Raw genomic sequence first — 13,862 nt, 5'->3', positions numbered from 1 at the left:
AATAATGATAATGATAATAAGTTCATATTCTTCAAAATATCTTCTTTTGTGTTCAGCAGAAGAAAGAAATTCATACAGGTTTGAAACAACTTGAGGGTGAGTAAATGATGACAGAATTTTCATTTTTGGGTGAACTATCCCTTTAAGACACAGCTACTTACCAAATTAAATTTCCAAAAATGTTTTATGAAAACTGACAGATGCAATTACATGCTAAAACTATCTGGTAGATGAAGAAGTACCCGTTTATTTTATTTGGATTTGTTTTATTGTATTTTTCTACAGCATGTTTCGGCTTGGGTCCAACTAACCCCAAATAGGAAATCCTGAATAACAGTGAATTTTTGAAGGGTAAATTTAAGGCTAAAACAGAGAGTTAAAACTTCAGTAATATCTAAAGGGTTTCAATATGTCGGAGGGACATGACGTTTTCCAGTATCAGAGTTTCTAGGACCCCAGACAGAAGAAAAGTAAATCTCAGCAGAAACAAAATGTTAAATTGCGTGCTAATCATGACCTCCGAAATTCACTCTACCTTCGTCTCTGTCCTGTTAAGTCCAGTAAAGTTTTCCGTGAAATTGACCGGAACTGCACCTGCACCTGCTGTTTCCATGACAACAACCTCTTCTTCTGCGTCTCTGTGAAGGCCTGCGAGGGGTGCGAGACGTCAGAACAGTGAGGGGTGGGACAGAGAGATTCAACACTGCCCACCATTAACATCACAGTGAAGTGAAGACTCCAAAACCGTGTCTAATGGGACTATGTCTGCTTATTCTTTAATTCTGTGTGATTTGTTCAGCAGTTTCAATAATAAGAATAATACAAACCAATAAAAAGAACTGTATGCTTGCCATTTGCTGACCATGACAGTCACGAACGACTAAACTAAAGCAGTTTTGTATTTTGATTGGGATAAAAGCACCTAATCCGTAAATGCCTTAAACACCATGAAATAAAAATTGTTTAGTGACTTTAAGATCACGTTTATTAGCTTTGAAACATGAAATAAATTATATTTTTTCATCAGATGCACTCTTCTGCAGTCTTCCTGATAAGATGATCATAAATATTGATGACAATTACAAATTTTATCCAATCAAATGCTCTCTAGAATGTTAACGTCCCCATCGGTCTAAATCAGAGAAGCAAATCATGATTTAAAATTAGATTTTATTTTTTATATTATGTCCTTTTGTCTTTTTTATTAGTTTTTAATTAAGTTATTTTAATGTTTCAACTTCAACTTATTTCAGTTAGTTGCCAAAAAATTTCAGATTCCAGATTTTCAAATAGTTATATCTCGGCCAAATATTGTCCTATCCCAACAAACCATACATCAATCTAATTTAATTATTTATTTAATTTAATTTAATTTAATATTTCAATTTAATTTAATTTAATTTAATTTTACTTTATTTTATTTTTAGCTTAACTTTAATTACAGAAAAATTATTGTTAATATTTTTCAGTACTGGTTACCTAACCATTTTACTAAATAATGTAACATAACTATAATATAACTATAATATTATAACATATTTTTTCCTGAGTGAAACAGGATACTCAACAAGTTAGGACTTGATTGTCTCCAATGAGAATTTATTGAATAATAAAAAGCGGATCAATATTTCATAATAAGACCCAGAACTTTCATATATTAAGAAATTAATTTTGCTTTCATGAATGCTTACCTCATGAATTAGGCACTTATCAATAAGCTGTAGGTAGGAACTAATGTTCTCCTCATCCGACCCGGAAACGAGGAGTTGTGTGCAAACTGTCACAAAGAAAGACAAAAAGAGTCACATATTTATTCAAAATAAAAATAAAAGCATTTTCCATGATGCCAAAACTACTACTGCTGCTGCTATGTTTCAGTATGAGTTTAATGTGACTTTCAGTCTCATATGTTTATGGAAAGCTCAGCAAAAATTAAGGAAACTAGATTACATAATCTCTGTCTGACAACCTCTGACCCATTTTTCTGTCTGTAAGATAAAGACGTGTGGAAAAGGAAAGTAACGGATAGGATTTAAACAATCCTAAAAGCCTCAAATGATTCTCAAGATTACGGGAAGGAAGAACTACGCGTGAACCTTTGCCCATGACGCGAGTGAACTGAGCAGGGATGTCTCCCTCGGCTATGAGCGTGGAGTTTCCCTCCGTCTCTCCTCCGCCCAGGTGTGAGCTGGCGATGCTGCTCTTCCCCTCTGCGCTCAGCAGGTGGCGCTGTGATGAATCCTCTGTGCTGCAGGTTTTAATGGGCGTCTGGATGATCTGGTGGAGCTCCTGCAAAGGAGCACGTAGATTCCCTCCCTCCAAAATATCCTGAAAGAGAAAGCGAGAGCGAGAGAGAGAGAGAGAGAGAGAGAGAGAGAGACGAGAGATGACAAATGAATGGATGCAAGTTATTCAAGGTTGCGGTGCAGCATTATTTTGGACACTTCCATAAATTCAATACGGGCAACTGTCAGGTGTCGGGATATTTCAGACATGTAATGAGGCGGAAAATGACATGTGAGGACAAAATAAAGGTCTACCAAAAATACGTGCGTGTTTGTTTCCCCGTCGCACGGTGCGACTCTAACGGGGCCGACACATGCGGGGCATTAAAACTTTAAATGGATCCGGCTATCGGGAGGAGGTGTCTTATTTCTGATGCTACAAATGTTCCGAGATGGAAAGCTTGATGAAAAGGTTGCTCTGAAATTAGACATCTGGCTCCTTCCGGTCTCTTGTTGTTTCAAATATTGTCCTTGAATTAAAAAGATGATAATTAACACGCATTAAAAACTGCATGTGAAAATGATATTAGCGGAGGTTTGGGCTCCAGAGTTAATGTGGCACTGCAGTTAAAGATCAAGGCTGGAAACTGTAAGATTGAAGGTGAAAACTAAAAGTGAAAAAAGCATCTGCTGTGCAAATCAATGCAAATGTGAAGTTGGTGATCAATAGGACTGTTCAGATTATGGGTTGAAATAAACTGAGATGGGAAAAGAGAGGCTCTGACCTTCTCCAAACAGCGCAGCATGTTATGTCGGTCTTTCAGCTTCTGAATACTGATGATGATCTTGTGCCGTGCCCCTTTAGTGACTTGCTATATCAGAGGAAAACAATGTTTAAGACACAATCTGACATGCTACATGACATAAAAAAAGATTGCTTTTATCTTACCTGATAATATGCAACAATGCTACAACATATACAATTTACAAATCTATAAATGTAGGTACAAGATGGACAAGTTATATAAGATTCACCTACAATAATAGCCAATCAATAGCCAAATTTCACACATAAAAACTTACAATTTTCCATTAAGGTCCCATATGTGTTATTCCACAAGCAATGTCTTTCTATGTTTTGTATGCATTGTTACCACAGTAACTCTACAACTAGTTGTGGGCACAAAGTATTTGGATCTAAATGCACAACATAGCTAGCTAAATCAAGATACTATAATTGTGAGTCTCCCCAGTATCACATAAATTACAAGAAGCAATTAAGTCTTGTGTTTGGCTCAAACTCAGCATGTCTGCATAACTTCCCTGGCAATGTTACATTGTAACTTTAAGCTATCAAACCGGTTGGAGGTGATCTGCAGTATTTTTGACTTATTTTCCAATATAAATACCTGAACATTCTTAAAACAAGATACATTTAGTTGAGAAAGAAAACGTCACTATATGAAGTCTATTTTTAGAGATGTCTAATCAAATTGAGTGAGATTTATGCTTAAATTAGAAGGAAAAAAAAACTGCCAATGGGGTAAGAAATATAAATTGAAAGGCAACACAAATGTGTGGTATAAATTGGAAAAATTCTAACATTCTGAGTAAGAAAACAATTTTTTTGAAGCGTAACAATGAAGAGCAATGAAAGCACCAACCTGAGCTTCCAGCTGATGCTCTGACAGTGACATCATCTCATCATATGTCATGGTGGAGAAGAGCCCAGCGTACTTATGTAGACGAAGACTCTTCAGCCATGCCGGCACATCTGAGAGTGACATCACATTATTTCAGATGAAAAGCAATGCAAGATAGGATTTTATGTGAGTGACCTAATTTTTAAAGGTCTGGGGGCTCATCTTAATGACTCATTAGACCATTTTTTTATTTCCAAGATGCACTAAAAATGGGTTTAAGACAGTCAGTCACATCCCTGTTTCTTTAAATCTGCATGAACACATGTGTGGCTCACCCCTCATTCCGCTGCCGTCCTCATGGAATGTACTTCGGACAGCAGTGTGTTCCTCCAGGTGCTCGCTGCCTCCGCTGCCCGAGGACGCCACGCTGCTCTGGGGAGAGATGGGGGCGTGGTCGGGGGCCGGCCCGCGGGGACGCAGGTCCTCCTGAGAGAGCCACCCGTGCCCCAGAGGCTGGTTAGATCCGCCGCTCATCGGAGGGGTCAGAGACACAGAACGCCTCAGAGGACTGTGCTGCCCACCCGACAGGACTGCGAGAGAAAAGAAAAAAAAACAGACATGCGCCGTGAGATCGGGCCACGGGGATCATCGTGAACACAAACAAGTCGGGACCGTTATATTTCCGGAAACTTCTATCAAAAGCTTCAAATTTAGAAGCTACGTTTAGTAGCCCTGCTGTTACCAAGCAGACATAAAGAGGAACTTTTTAAAACGCACTATTTTCTGTCTAGTCAGTGCGGACAATCTGAGGGTAGAATAGTACAGGGGCTTTCAGTTGCTTTAAGTATGCACAATTATTTTGGACTGCAATGAATATGAGCAACAGGATATGATTTCATACTCCAAGGGTATTCTGAATAAATAATTAATTCATAATAATGAATTCAAAATGTAACAATATACCATCTACTCCATATTCCTGTGACCACGCAGTTCTTATTTGTATACATATATATTTATATATGTTTAATTATTACATTAAATACAATACATTAGAATTGGATTTTATTTATATATATATATATATATATATATATATATATATCAAATATCAATATATATTTCAAATATATATATATATATATATAAATATATATATATAAATATATCAAATATCAATATATATATATATATATATATATATATATATAAATATATATATATATATATATTAGGGCTGTCAAATGATTAATCACGATTAATCGCACCAAAATAAAAGTTTGTGTTCACATAATATATGTGTGTGTACTGTGCATAATTATTTTGTATATATATAAATACACACACATGCATGTATATATTTAAGAAATATTTGCTTAAATATACTGTATATATATTATATATAATTTGTATTATAAATAAATATAAATATTTTATATATAAATAACAAATTTTTCTTAAATATTTACATGCATGTGTGTGTATTTATATATATACAAAATAATTATGCACAGTACACACACATATATTATGTGAACACAAACTTTTATTTTGGTGCGATTAATTATTTGACAGCCCTAATATATATATATATATATATATATATATATATATATATATATATATATATATATATATATATATATATATATATATATATATATATTCAGGTTTCATTTTAATTAAAATTTTTTTTTTTTACTAATTTTAGTACCTGAAATTAAATGTTTTTTATTTTATTTTATTTAAGTTAGTTGTCAAGGTAACATGTCTAATTTTCCTTTCTTTTTCTTAAATTGAAGTTTTTCATCTAATTAAATTATATATATAATTCAGCTTGATTTTTTGTTATATAGTTTTCGATTTAGTTATCAATAACACTGGTTTACACAAACTTTTCAATGACTTCATAATCTTTGTTGAGACGCATACAACTATATATTAAATCACAATACTAAGAACAAAAATTGCTCATTTGTTTTATTCAGTTATTTTTTACAAAGTACTTCTGACAAACATCATAATATTTAACTTTGACATGTTATGAACATGCAGTTAGTAACTACACTGATTTAAGTCTCACAACATAACATAAGAAGTTATAAGCTGTTAGGGTTAGGTATGTATGTTTTTTGATTCACTGAAAAAAGAAAAACTCATAAGAGTCATTCATTTTGGGAATCAGATTACACTGTTTTTGATTCACTGAAAATAACCGACTCATAAGAGTCTAAAAGATTCAGAACCCGTTCTAAATAAAAGTTTCCTTTCCCTAAAGACAGGCAAATGATATGTTATCAATAACGGGTAATCAACTCAAATTACAGTATGTACACATGAACCGTACCCCAGATCCCATTTTCAAGCAGACTTGTGTGTGGTTCCTTGGTGTGAACTTTCACTCCAACCAAACAAACCTAAATCTGATGTCAAAGAGATTCAGATTTACAGCACAAATCTGAGACAAGTCTGACTAACAGCTTCTGTAGCACTTATTGCTTTAGCCAGAACAACCAACACAAGTTTATTTGTTTCCTCCGAGGGGGGAAAACTTGGCAAACCAAACAAGCTGCGAGTCTTTTCCATTGCACCTACTAAACAGGTGAGCCTGTCTTCTTCTTCTGGAACATTCAACCCCGCCACGGGTGAGGGGAAAGAGGAAACAAACAGAGAATGAGATGGAGAAGATACGTTGTAGGCCGTGTGGAGCCCGTCTTCTCCTCCTATATGCGGCTGTAAATGTTTGGACTATGTATAGGTCTTCGCGGGCTAGTTTAAAATAGGTGCCCAGCTAACATTTCAAGTTCCAGTCCCTAAATATTAGCCATTTTCCCTAAATACAAACCTCCACAAAGGATACCTTACAAGGGAAGAGCTGGGATGGTATGTGGTGCTTAGTTGGGGAGGTGAGAGGGTGTTTGTAAAGGAGGACATAGGATGCTCTTCTAATTCAATTTACCAATGTTCCATGGTGATTATGAGGAGAAAATTGACAATGTTTAAAAAGGGTCTTATATATTGTTACATTTTATTCTTGGTCAAGGAGACAGTGACGTTTTTTACTCTTACTTCACAATCATAATTAAGGTAAATTTGCATCTAAAAAGTACATTTGCACCTATCTCACTTTGTTGACCTGATACCCTACATGACTGAAGCAGTCGTGATAAAGTATTATATTTTATAATATTAAAAAAATTATATAGATAAAGGAGTCATTTTGTGCCTCTGTCACTTTTTGTTGACCTGTTTATCTTACATGGACCAAAATCATAATGACTTTTAAAAGCCTACATCCTGAGGTTGCTGGAGGAGAGTTGTGAAACCAGTCCTTTGTGCTGTTGAAACTCTAAGTAGTCAAAAACTAAAGAGGATCTGGTAGAGCAGTGCTTTAAATGTGCCCTTATTTATATCCTCAGCTGTCTCCTTCATCAGAAAAAAAAGACCCTTGCATTCTTAGCTGGAAATATCGTGCTCTGACCACAGATATGTTCAATCTGAATATCTTTGTTACGCCCACAGCACGGCTGTGTTCTGAATGCTCCTACATGCGAGATAAAACTGAAGTCTTAAGTACAGCATCTGAATTGTCCTGGAGGAAATGGGTAGGGATTTGAGAGGGTCACTCACAATAATGTAATTTTTCAAAGAGTTGCTGAATCTGCAGCTGTTTTAATCTCACTTGCCAAAGGAAAAAAAAGCAGATAGCTTAGATGAAACACCTGTGGTTATAGACAGACTAAGCAACAGGAGACAAAGAGTGTCCCAGGTCAAGCCAAAAGTGAAGAATAGCCCACTCACTTGTGTTGGTCCCACTGCCTGTTCCTACAGCATTGATAGTGGAGGGCACAGAGGATGCTGGGTACAGTGAGAGGTGGCCGTTTTCACAGCCCTGTTGCTGATGCTGCTGCCAACTTCCGAGCCCAGAGTCCCTCGAGCCCTGCCAGCCATTGAGGCGGTCATCCGACCCGTAGCGCTGGTGGTGGGGGTAGAGGTGCGGAGGCTGCCCGTGGTGAGATGAAGACACACGCTCAAGGGAGTCTCCTGCGCCCCGGGCAGCCGCCCGCTCCTCCAGGTGGTTGAGCCAGAGGGCGAGGTTCGCCCTGTCATCGAGGGAGGTTGCAGGGTGAATGAGGGCGTAAGACAGAAGCTGCCTGCTTTCCTCCAAGTGCCGGCCATGTTCGATAGTGTGGCTCAAGATCTTTGGCAGGAGACTCATGTACTCCACCTTGGCCTCGACGTTGCCCGGTTTAAGGAGAGGCAGGTGAGTCAGAACCAGAGAGATGACCCGTTCCTTCGTCTCGCTCTGCCACTGACTGATCAATACTGCAAAACAAAAAAAAGACAGTAAATAGCATTAAGCTACAAACAGAAAAGGCAGTTTAAAATAAAGAATGAAATAAAAGGAATTCAAAGTATAGCATAAGTTTACACCTTAATAAAATAAAAGCTAAGGGAGGTAGGGTAATGATCACATGTTCACAGAAAAGGGCACATTAAAAAGAAGTAATAAAATAAAAGGAATTCAAGGTTAATAAAATAAAATATGAGATTAACTTGAGCAAAGTCATCCCTGTTTTTCATTCTTCCTTTAAAATAGCGGCCACATTTTAAATCTTTTTTTGAGAGCACTACTCATAACCAGGGTCACGCAGCCTATTTTAACATGCCTCAGAAACTATAGGAACTATAGATATTTTGAGGTCACGACAGAGGCTTTGTCCACCACCAATAATAGAGAACGCCGGCCACAGAGTGAACTTCTGGCCACTTCCAGATCAGGTCTATGACTCATTTATTCTCTTGGTCTGCCTTTTACGTATAGCCACAAATGGGATCCAGGAATGTCTTGTATGATCACAATCTCATGAAAGCTAGAAAAAAAAAAATGTCTCACTCACATTTTTAGGATGACTAGGATTGTTTTTCATAACCATATTATGTAAAAAAAAAAAGAATAATAATAACGTGAGAAAATAATATTTATTATTTAAATTATAAAAAAAAAAATTTAAACATCATTGTAGTATGTGCTACTACCTTTAATGCAGACTTAAAGAAATCATTATTTTAAATTGTGAGTCACAACTGAAAATAGTGGGAATTGTTGCAATTAACAAAATAATTGCAAAAATGATCACATACACATACATTATGGTAATGAGAATTTGCGCTTGGTCCCAAAAAAAGTTCTAAAAATAAGTCATATTTGTTATGCAAAACTTTTCCCTGTTTGATTTTGGGACTAAATGAGACCCTGACACGTTCTGACCAGTATGCAAAACTAGAAACTATTCATTACCATAAGATCAAGAGACATATTTTGCACTTCAAAAAGACAACAATGATTGTAGCGTTAATGAAACAGGATCATAAATGACTGTTTCATAAGTGTGTGCACGAGTAGAGATGTTTCAGAGGTCTTCTGTCATGTTTAGCAGGGAGCTATGCTTGTTTAGACCACATCATACCAATGTCATGCTAAAGAGAGACACACAGACTTGAGGACAACTGGGGACCAATGATTAAGTGTCTCTCTGGGAGTCTTTTTCAGGCACTTCCATTTTTACTGATGGGCCAACGGGCTTCAAGAGTGGTCCTTTATCTGAGACTTTTAAGCAATATTCAGTATTCAAACCCGCAACTTATCAGTTACTAAGCCAGACTTTAAGGCAAAATCCATTTGTTATAAAACACAAAACAAAAAGTGTTTGATGGAAACATCCTTCAAGTTCATGTCTTCAGTACTAAATAAGACCATGTGTGTGCAACCACAATCACAAACCACTAAAAACATGCCATGTTAAGGGGTGACTTTCGCAAGATGTGACAAACTATATAAAAAAGAAAGTTTCTGAAATCAAGATTAGACAAAAGCGCCAATTCAGAAACACAGGAAAATCCAAAATGTGGTGAGAGAAGGTTATTCATCCACCACAACGTGTCACCACTCAGTCAGCCCGGTTCAGTTTGTGCCTTGCCAAAGGTTGTGATGAGTTTATCTGGTAATAAAGTCCTCATGACCCTCAGTAACACTCCTCTACTAAAATTAGAGCCCAGCATTCAACTTGGCCAGCGTCCTGCTCTACCTCAGTGGTTGCCAGCTCCTCTATGGCTCCCACTCTCCTCCATCATTACACAGTTCTTCTTCCTTCGCTCCACCCATCCAGCTGGATATAGAGGGAGTGCTGCTGCTAAAACAATGCAACCTACTCATCTCAAGGATTCTGACTTCCTCTGCCACCATCCCCCCGTTCACTTCCTTCAGGATCCGATCACAGAGCTTCCAGAGAGACGGTAGCCCTCTTTCTCACACTCTCCCTTTTCCATGCGTCTCACTGCTGAATCCTACATTGGAAATTTTGCAAGAACAGACTCACCAGATATTGCAAAACCCATCTCATGTGTGAGCTAGACAAGTTCAATAGTTCGGTCAGTTTTTTGCATACTTGCATTACGTTCTGACACATTTCGGAACATAACACATACCGATAGGCCATTATTAAAAAAACAATAAATTGCTGATATTAAAATTCTATATTATCAAGGTATATTATTATAGTATTTTGAATTAGCTTCTATTTTTATGTTATTTAGTAATTTATGTGCTTTTGTAATTTTTAAGGCCGGGTGCATAAACCGCTAAGACTAGTTTTACAAGTAAGACAAACTTTTTTCTTTGAGACCGTTCATAACTTATTTAAATCTAAAAATATACAAATATAAATTGGCCTATTCTGGTACCGAAAAGTAAGACTGGCTGCCCCTTGACAGTTAGTGGGTCATACTAGATCTTAAGACACTGTCTTAACATAATGGCTATGTTTATGCAACTGGCCCAATGTTTATGTTTATGCAACTGAAAAATGTTGGCAAAATGGTCTAGTGACTTAGCCAGCTGTTAAATTCCCAAAAAACCCTTTAAAACCAGCTTGACCAGGCTAGGAGAGCACACGCAGGACGAGCAAACCTTGATTAAGCTGTTTTTATCTGTAATCCAGTGAAAGGTACATAAAACATACTAATTCATATCTCATAGCTAAGCAGTCGGTTCATAGACCCCGTTCTTGTGGAACGTAACCCTCATAGGAATGCGTTTCTCTCTGACTCTTCTTCTGTGCCCACAACTCTCTCCTTTTTTTAACTCTTCTTTTGACTTATCCACCAAACCGCCTTCCTTTTACAGTATTTAAAGTGTAAACTAAAGCATTGGGACGAAAAAGTTGGATGTGACTTAAAGAAAGAGAGAGAAAGAGGCCGAAACGGAGTGAAAGCAACACTCTGCAGGGAGTCTGTGAATCACAGTTGATTCACAGCGGTCAGTCTGAGGAAAGCCCTTCTTTAAGGCTTCACTGAGTCATTTTTAGACAGTAAAACAATGTGTTCCAGTGAACTCCACGTGGCGCCCGCTCTCAGGGAACAGAGCTTTCAAACATCCCTGAGTTTGGCCGTAATTTGTTTTTTTCTCCACCCCTTGCACTTAACCTTCCGATTGGCTTAAATTAGAAGCTGCTCTTCAATGGCACAATGTTTGAGTGCACAAACTACTCTAGAGGAGCGAGGCCTGAGCAAAAACAATGACTGAAAATATTCCTTCTGAGTGAGCCTCACTAAACACATTACTGTCTTTATGAGCAGGTCAATGAATCATTCAACCAACTGATTTGTTCAAGAACGAAACGACTGACTGGCTGAATTTGGAATATCATGCTATCATTCTACTCCTAATTTTAACATACAAAGGTCTAGCAAAAGGTCTAGCAAAAGAGTAGCAATTCAAATTCAGCCACTGTGTTTATGAGTGAGACAATGAATCATAAATCGACTTCGGAAACCAATCACAGACATATCTGATGAGCGCCTGAACACAATGGCAATTAAAAAATGTCAGTACCGACTTATACCGAAGTTGACACTTGGTACTTTTTAAATTTTGACAACTCTATTCAGGAATAAAACAAGACTGGCTGAATTTGGAATGTCATACAATCATCCTACTTCTAATTTTACATATAAAACATGAAATAGAAAGAAATAGAAAAAGTAGTAGAAATATAGTAGCATCCTACTAGTACGCTATTTTGAATTCAGCCATTGTTTTTATGAGAGTCTGAATCATTCATTTAACTGATTACTGATTAAATCTCCTACACATAATAATACTAATAATCAATGTCAATATCGAAGTGTATCTCCTGGCATAGCAGGGTGTCAGAGTCGATATGTTACATATGAAGCAAAGAAGCCAGTGTGATGAAGAGAATACAGCCAGCTTTGTACATCGACAGACCTTTAACAAACAAACAAACAGAACACAGACAGACATGCTGTTCACCAGACGGAGATGGGTGATTAAACCCAAGCAGTGCACATTAGAGACCATTCAGCCGACCGTACGCAGACAGACATTTTCCCCTTTTAATTAGATGAACTTTGAGTCACTTATAATGAGAGACTGAATATAAACCCCCTGCAGGCCGGTCACAGCATCAGTGCCCCTCCTGAATATGGATACACGCCTGGATAACATGCAACCCCCCCATCCTATGTCATCAGATGCTCCATTAACACCAGGGACACAATTGGCGGCTGATAAAAACACATGCACAGTCATACAAACAGTCACGCACATGCCTACGTATGCATGGGAGGAGATGTGTTTGTCAGACACATGATTCTCTCGAGCTAAAAATAGGATGGCCACAACACCAAATCCAAACACCAGGGGACTGGTGATAACACCCTATTTATACGAGACCATCAGAGACGGCATCAACTGAAACCACACACACCCTGTGCTGACACACTGCACACAGTGAGAAGGTCGCTGAAATGTGGTTTTGTGACCTCATTTTCACCTTGGTCTCTTAAAACAAAAGTACTATGGTATCCGATTTCCATAGTACATCCATAGTACATAGTCTTACATTTTTTCTAATATAAATATACACTCACCGGCCATTTTATTAGTTACACTTTGATAGTACCGGGTTGGACCCCCTTTTGCCTTCAGAACTGGCTTAATTCTTCGTGGCACAGATTCAACAAGGTGCTCTGTTGCCCAAAGTGTGGCAAGAAAATATACCCGAGACCATTACACCACCAACAACCTGAACCATTGATCCAAGGCAGGATGGATCCATGCTTCATGTTGTTTACACCAAATTCTGACCCGACCACCTGAATGGCGCAACAGAACATCGAGACTCATCAGACCAAGCAACCCTTTTTCAATCTTCTATTGTCCAATTTTGGTCAACCCATGCCAATTGTAGCCTCAGTTTCCTGTTATTAGCTGACAGGAGTGGCACCCGGTGTGATCCTCTGCTGCTGTGGCCCATCTGCTTTAAGCTTTGACATGATGTGCATTCAGAGATGCTCTTCTGCAGACCTTGGTTGTAACTAGTGGTAATTTCAGTAACTGTTGCTTTTCTATCAGCTCGAACCAGTCTGGCCTCCTCTGACCTCTGGCATCAACAAGACATTTTTGCCCACAGAACTGCTACTCACTGGATATTTCCTCTTTTTCAGACAATTATCTGTAAACCCTAGAGATGATTGTGCGTGAAAATCCCAGTAGATCAGCAGTTTCTGAAATACTCAGACCAGCCCGTCTGGCACCAACAATCATGCCATGTTCAAAGTCACTTAAATCACCTTTCTTCCCCATTCTGATGCTCAGTTTGAACTTCAGCTGATCGTCCTGACCATGTCTGCATGCCTAAAAGCATTAAATTGCTGCCATCCATTTGATTGGCTGATCTTTCTGACCCCAAACTTTTGTACATACTAAAAGGTCATACAACAGCACCATCATAGTGTTTTTTTTTTACAGTAATAAAATAAAACATTAGGGTAATACAATTCATAATGTGGCTGCATCCACGGTGATCCTGGGCTCAACTATTGTCCAATATTTGTCTTGTTAGCACAACAAACACAGCAAGAGTTGGTTTAGAACAGGATCATTCCTTTTTTATAATTGTTGAGTCAA

The 13,862-nt window shown here is 37.7% G+C and overlaps 1 protein-coding gene across 2 annotated transcripts in view; it reads right to left on the bottom strand.

Moving 5' to 3' along the window:
• The window catches only part of samd4a (sterile alpha motif domain containing 4A), a 42,648-nt gene that overhangs the window by 12,295 nt on the left and 16,491 nt on the right, over positions 1 to 13,862 (bottom strand). For both annotated transcript variants that reach the window (XM_084393720.1, XM_084393719.1), the window contains exons 3-9: positions 7,670 to 8,194; positions 4,204 to 4,458; positions 3,890 to 3,999; positions 3,011 to 3,097; positions 2,097 to 2,328; positions 1,692 to 1,777; positions 536 to 648 (exon numbers count right to left, since the gene is read on the bottom strand). In XM_084393720.1, coding sequence (XP_084249846.1) covers positions 536 to 648; positions 1,692 to 1,777; positions 2,097 to 2,328; positions 3,011 to 3,097; positions 3,890 to 3,999; positions 4,204 to 4,458; positions 7,670 to 8,194 — 1,408 coding nt within the window. The remainder of the gene's footprint in view (positions 1 to 535; positions 649 to 1,691; positions 1,778 to 2,096; positions 2,329 to 3,010; positions 3,098 to 3,889; positions 4,000 to 4,203; positions 4,459 to 7,669; positions 8,195 to 13,862) is intronic.

This window comes from Rutilus rutilus, assembly GCF_951802725.1.
Source record: "Rutilus rutilus genome assembly, chromosome: 21".
NCBI lineage: Eukaryota > Metazoa > Chordata > Actinopteri > Cypriniformes > Leuciscidae > Rutilus > Rutilus rutilus.
Note: the sequence above shows the minus strand (reverse complement) of the source record. Positions and strands in the feature narration are given on the sequence as shown.